This window comes from Larimichthys crocea, chromosome VIII (assembly GCF_000972845.2).
Source record: "Larimichthys crocea isolate SSNF chromosome VIII, L_crocea_2.0, whole genome shotgun sequence".
NCBI classification, from domain to species: domain Eukaryota; kingdom Metazoa; phylum Chordata; class Actinopteri; family Sciaenidae; genus Larimichthys; species Larimichthys crocea.
Genome location: NC_040018.1, coordinates 27940906 through 27947649, shown reverse-complemented (window position 1 = coordinate 27947649; position 6744 = coordinate 27940906). Strand labels below are relative to the sequence as shown.

The window sequence follows — 6744 nt, the reverse complement described above, 5'->3', positions numbered from 1 at the left end:
ACCATCAGTGTCACCTTCTTTTCTAAACGGCCACATGTTCTTCACTCCTTTAACAGCTGCTGTTTTAGTTGACCAAACCTGTAGCGCAGAGCTCCTTGGCTTCTTTCACCCACTCGTCTTTTCATCTCTTCCAGTTTCTGGACCTTCTCTGTCTCTCCTTTGTCCTTCATCTTCTCAATCAGGAAGTCCAAGTGGGCTTGTGTGGACAGTGAATCAACATTCAGGGCGATCTCCTCCAGTCTGACAACATGGTTAAAGGACTCTTCCAGCCACTGATCTTTCTCTTTCTGAAGTTCTTCCACTTCCTTTTCTAGTTTTTCCAAAAGACTTGATTTGTTCTCACTTTCTGCCTTGTTCTCTTCATATTTCTTTTTCACGTCTTCTAAGGTCTTCTGAACTTTCCTTGTCTTGTTCACATAGATCCACTCTTCTTTCACATGAGCTGTTGCAGCACACTTCCCTTTACATGAAGTGCAGCGGCCACCTTTCATGACCTCACAGTGTTCTGCATACCAGGCCAGTGTGCATCCAGGATAGTGACAGTTCTCCTCACAGACTGTACAGCAGACAGCTCCTTCATAATTCATCCACAATGCCCACCACCTCCTCCCACCACTGACTGTTTCTTTTTCTTTGTAGACCTCATCAACTTCCACAGTGAACTTCTTATTGTTCTTCATCTCTTCTCCATGTTTCTTCAGAGCTTCTTGAGTCTGTCTGATTTCTTTATGCTTTAGTTCAGTATATTGAACTCTCTCTTGCAGGTTTTGGATGCAGGCCATCAGTCTGATTCGCTCATTCAGAACTTCCATGGTTGTCCCCAGCTTTTGAGGTCCAGTTTCTTTCAGAAACTCTGTGAACTGTCTCATTCCCTCCTCTGTTGTACGCCATGCATTATTTAAAGAAAACTCATTTTTCTTTGTTTTCTCTTTGGGCTGGAGGTTATCAAACATAAAATGAACAATCTCACCCTCCTCATCTTTGGCACATTTAATGTTTGCATCCTCGAGAGCTTTCAGAGCATTTTCAGGTGTCACACCATTTGAGTGTGTGATGAGGGCAACAATGTTCTTCTCCAAGTTTTTTCCAAACAGAGACACCACTGAATCAAAGATGTATCTCAGTCGGTCACTCAGTCGGTTGTCACTTGCTTTCAGCAGCAAACCTACTGCATTAATTTCATGAACTCCACCATCTGAGCGAAACAAGTCTAATAATCTTTGACTGATCTTGTCATCTTGGTCAATCCCTCCGGTATCTCCATATCCAGGAGTATCGATGATGGTCAGAGAGTAGGGCAGAGGTTTATCTTCAAAACCAAAGATCTGGTACACGATCACATCTGATGTCTGACTCTCTGATTGCCTTTTCTCCTCCTCCTCTACGATCTGAAACCAGACATCGTCCTCCCACTTCACTCCCATGGTGTAGTTGACCAGAGCGTTGATCAGAGTAGATTTTCCTGCTCCTGTTTCACCCACAAGCAAGATGGTTTTGTTTGTCTTGTTCACATTTTTTTCACCAAGACTCATTTTTGTTAGAGTTCCATTTTTTTCTTTCTTTGGTGTCAGCTTGTAGACAGCAGGAGATCCTGGACGGACCAGAACACTTTTAGAGAGGATGTCCAGATACTTCATGTGTGATGTGTTTGTATTCCTGTAGAAGAAGATCATTTACATATTTAATTTCATATATAGCTTTTGGCCTTCCCTGCTTGTAAATATTAAACATGTTATTTTATATTAATTGTTAAAAGTAATAACAAAGGCTTCTGGTTCCACCACGATGGAGTAGAGGCAGCGTGGGATAGCTCTGTTTTAATTTTATAAATGTATTCGTCTTATCTCGGACAAAACACTGATATCAATGGGCAGCTCTGGATTTGACCTGACTGGGAAGATGTACGTGGTGAGATCCGAGCCCCAGGCAAAGGAAAAAAGATTCTGGAATGGAGTTTATATTTTTATTGAATCCATTGACAAAAAGAGGAATCTCTACTCTTTAAAATGCATTTTCATGTTTAAACTGTGCCACCTCTTTAGATCGTCTAAAACCAGTCTGGATAAATGACCTGGGAACAGTCATAAATGATGAACATGATGGACAGGAGCCCTGAAGCTGGTGCACTCCCCTTCGGTCTGTGCGAAACATGGGCTCTTACAGTTTAAAGTACTTCATCGACTGCATTTATCGAAGGCAAAGCTCTGTACAATGGATCCACATATAAATCCTGCATGTGACAGATGTGGTCAATCACCAGCCTCATTAGCCCATAAATGTTCTGGCACTGTCCGAGAATAGCAGCATACTGTCAAAAGAGTTAAAGAACCTGGTCTCGTACTAACTCTCAATATAACATGATAACTTTTATCTCTTCTAGCACACAGTCTGGTTTTACTAAACTGGAAGCAGGCTCGACCCCTGACTCACTCTGTCCTTTTGAAACATGTTATGCAATATCTACAGTGAGAAATAATTTAATTCTCATTGAGAGGGTGTGAAGACAAATTCCATCAAATTACCTCGACAAAAGTAAACCAACACGTCCCACAAACTAGTCTGGTGTTAATATGAAGACAGCACTGAGCTACTCGATCCTTTTCATTTCAGTTGCTTCTTGTGTGTTTTGTGCATTGTTTCCCTTCTTCTCTTTCTGTATATCTGTGCCATTGATATCTACATGTCAAAATATTGTTCGTATGTTAAACTCTGAAAATCAAATACCAAATGCAGACAATAACACAAATGTTAACTTTAATGACAAAACTAAACGGCGAGGGAAAAAACACAAAGAAACACAGGAGCAGGATACAAAGGACACAAAAAACAGACTAACCAAAAAGCAGCTGGGAAAACCAGGCAAAAAACACAAACACAAGACTCAAAGAAACAAGCAACTAATCCAAAAGGGCAAAAGCAAAGGGCAGGGTCCAAAACAGAAAAGATACAAATACAGAAACCAGAACCAGAACCATGAAACATAAAAACATGAGGGACTCGGACACACTGAGAAACAAAGTAGAAAACACAGACAGCAACACAAACGGACAGACAAGGAAACACAGGAAGTAAACAGACATGCAGGACTAATCAGAGCCAGGTGCAAAATCAAAAAGGTGGGAAACAAGACAGGAAGTGAAGACAAGACAGACTACAAAATAAAACAGGAAACACAGAAACAAACTCAAAACTGTTACAAATAAAAAGAGTGTTTGAAAAAAATCAAATGAAATATAATATAATTACATGAATCTGACTGATCACTGTTTTGGATGAATGATTTGTGCTGTAAAGGTCGTCTAACCGGATAGAAACCAGATCCAGGAACTCTGCCGCCATCGCTTCAACTTTTTTAAACCTGTTGCTGCCAACCAATCAATTCTAATCGACTGCTTTTGCATATTTATCTCACTAAAAATAGACCAGTACTCTTTGCACATTGTCACAATCAGGAATTCTTAATGTCACTTACTCCATCGTATGGTGATGTCTGGCAGAGAGAGCTCCACACGGGTTCAAACTGGTGTTGGTGTCTGGAAAAAAAAAATACTGTTTTCAGTCATCTATAATGAAAAAGTTATATCAGCAGCAAAGAACAACAAAGAAATATTTATATTTGTATTAGTGGTGGGCCGTTATCTATGTAGTGCCGTTTGTAAAGCGTCTCGCTCTGAAAATAACAGCAACAATTTGTCACATTTAGCTAAAAACAATGTTTAAAAAAACTGGTTTGAATTTTTGAGAGTCACTTTTTTTCACATTTAGAACAATATTTGTGAACTTAGAGATATTTTAAATATTTAAATACAAATGTTAAATGTTACACCTAAATATTAAATGCAAAATATAAATAAATGTTAAATCTAAATGTTAAATATAAATCTAAATCTAAATGTTAAATCTAAATCTAAATGTTAATATTAATCTATGTTATCTAAATGGTAATATAAATATAAATGTTAAATCTAAATGTTAATCTAATGTTAAATAGATAACGTTCTAAATGTTAAATATAAATCTAAATGTTAATCTAAATGTTAAATATAAATCTAAATGTTAAATATAAATTTAAATGTTTCGGGTGAAACTAAATATTTAGCTAATATGCAAATTCAAATGCCGGTAACCGGAAGTGCCAAAATAAAAGCTTGAGGAGGTCAGAGCGTGTTTATAGTGGCATATAACGAATAAAACCCATCTTATCTGGGGAAATGGACTCTTGGACATGGATTATCGTGATAATAACTACCTAGAATAACAAACACGTTTGGAGAAACTTTATTTGAAGAGTACTTTGAGTTTTTAGTGTCACTTTTATGAAGGGTGCGGACCTATGACCTGTAGACACTATAACCAGCCACAAGGAGGCGCACTGTGACTGATCTGTCATTTACGCGGTGTAGGATCGTCTACACCCGCCCGCCTTCACCCCGGTAAGCTGTACTGTCACATACCTCTGCAAACATGTCAATAAATGAGTCAAGTTAAAGTGAGCCCCCTTGTGGCTGGCTATAGTATAGTATAGACACTACGGACCAGAAGCTTCCCAATGGAAGTTTGTGCAGAGGAGGAGATCTAGTTAGTCACCATGTGAACAAGCTGGTCTGCCTGAGTGACTGCTGGAAGAAGGAGAAATAGAGCTTGGACTGATTGACACAAAGCTACTGACTGTAAACAGTTCATCACGACCTCTTATGTAGACTTACAGTTCAAACTTAATGTTTAACTGAATAAACACAAGTACATCTTATTGAACATGATTTATTCTCATCACCAAGTATCAAAGTAGAACAGCTTTCTCAAGCAGTCAGTGATGCATGTTGGAAACAGGAGATGAGCCCCTGGTCTAATGGCCACCTGGCTGAAGAAACCCGTTCTCAAAGACTTTCAGTCACTATAGGTAGCACACATATTCTGAATGAGCCATTTTAATCTACATTTTAAAAAATTAATCTATTCCCACCACCAATTTTTAGCTGTCATTTCATTTCAGTGTTATTGTAAAACAATGAACTTAACACGTTGTTAAATGAAGACATCTGTAAATATCAGTTATCATGCCGAGTTCATCTTTGTCCCATTCTAAGCTTTTTAAAGTCTTCCATCATTTACCTGTGTTGTCGGCTTCAGGACGCTCTGTGAGGCTGAGGAGGAGGAAGAGCAGCAAACACTCGCTGCTCAGAGTTTTTATGCTTCACCTGCAGAGGGAGGAGACACTTTGTGGTCACATGATTTCACAGAAACTCTCACAGTGGAATCTCTCCTCCCTCCCACCAGGATCTCATCCTTATCTCAACCTTTCCATCTTCCTTTTGCAATTCCTCTTCATGAAAAGTAGCATTTTGCTGCAAAGGCATGCATAAATTGAATATACCTGAAATTGTTCACAACTGCAGATTTGCAGACAACTTAATGTGGGTGACATCAGTTAACATTGTTAAGCTGCTGCTGAGCTGCTGAGAGAGAGAAGCCAACAACAAACAGCAGTTTAGCTGTGAAGGCTCTCAACTTTCTTTGAGAAGAGTTCAATCTGGGGCAACAAGACTTGTTTGTAGATCCGTGAACAGGGCCGCTTGCAAGTTTTCTATACGCGTATCAAGTTATGGTTTGGGCAAAAAAAAAAAAAAAAAAAAAAAACTTGCCAATTTTCTATACTGCTTATCAAGTTAGTGGTTGGCAAGGTGGGATAGCTAGATAGGGCAGGGGTGTTGTTCGCCCAGGGCGCAAATGTAGCCAGAACCGCTGCTGATCTGCAGAATAGAGTCACATAGAGTCACAGGGTTTTACTGGCTTTTTAAGATTGTATGAAGAAAACCGTGTGAGCTCTGATGAGGAATCAGGTCGTGTTCAGGCTGTTTTGTTGTGCATAGTTCGTCCTCACCTGCTTGGTAAACAGTAACAGTTGGCTGCCAACAAAGCTGCCGTGCTGCATGCTTATGACAGACACTGTTATCACTCATAATCAAAGTCTGAAGTTTCCAAAAAGTTTCATTGACGTTGAGTAAAGTGTGATGTATGTTCAGTTCTAAAAATGTGATGCTGCATCATAAGTGATTATTATGAAAGAAAAGAAATTTGTCTGAATTAGGAATAAACCATGAGGTGTAAAACTTAAATTATAAATTCAAAAGATGTGGGATGAAAGCAATGAGTTGTGGAGTTCTAGCAAACCATCAACAACTCCAATCCTGCTGACTGAGGGCTGATGGTGGCTGGACATGGTGACAGACAGGCAGGTGGGGTGACAGGATGGAAGGTGAGAAACACGGGTCACTGTGTCAGGCAAGCAACGAAACAGGTAAGAGCTGGCTGAAGCGACGGACGATCTGGCGACATCTGAAAGAATGAGCTGGGTTTAAATACTGAAGCGGTGGGCGTTGCTTTGGGTGATCAGTTGCAGTTTGTAGACAAGAAGAGGGGGAACAACAGGAAAAACTTTTTTCAGTGTCCTGCAACTGCCCCAAATTCTCCTTTCAGTGTCCCAGGCTTAACGAGCAGTGTCCCCAATTGTTCACAGCAAACTGCAGTGTAAGACCAAACCTGTTACATGACACTGGAAACTTTACATACACACACTTTGAACATTGCGTAACACTTGAACAACCACCCATGCATGATTTGTATTTAGTGTTCTGGAGACACCAAACACACCTAGATTCCATCAGCATGCCCACACCACACAAAACAACAGCTGAACCACGTTTAAACATTCATGACAGTTTCTCACAAATATTAACTGCTCCG

General features: G+C 39.7%; 1 protein-coding gene across 3 annotated transcripts in view; it reads right to left on the bottom strand.

Annotated features, from left to right (window-relative positions):
- The window catches only part of LOC104936320 (uncharacterized), a 15458-nt gene extending 10196 nt beyond the window's left edge, over positions 1–5262 (bottom strand). The window contains exons 1-4 of one of the 3 annotated variants that reach the window (XM_027281801.1): positions 5113–5216; positions 4537–4619; positions 3473–3533; positions 1120–1656 (exon numbers count right to left, since the gene is read on the bottom strand). In XM_027281801.1, coding sequence (XP_027137602.1) covers positions 1120–1656; positions 3473–3477 — 542 coding nt within the window. In that variant the 5' untranslated portion in view covers positions 3478–3533; positions 4537–4619; positions 5113–5216. Of the gene's footprint in view, positions 1657–3472; positions 3534–4536; positions 4620–5112 lie in introns of all 3 variants that reach the window. The other 2 variants (XM_027281800.1, XM_027281802.1) reach the window with 2 other exon arrangements.
- Positions 5263–6744: the final 1482 nt, after the last annotated feature.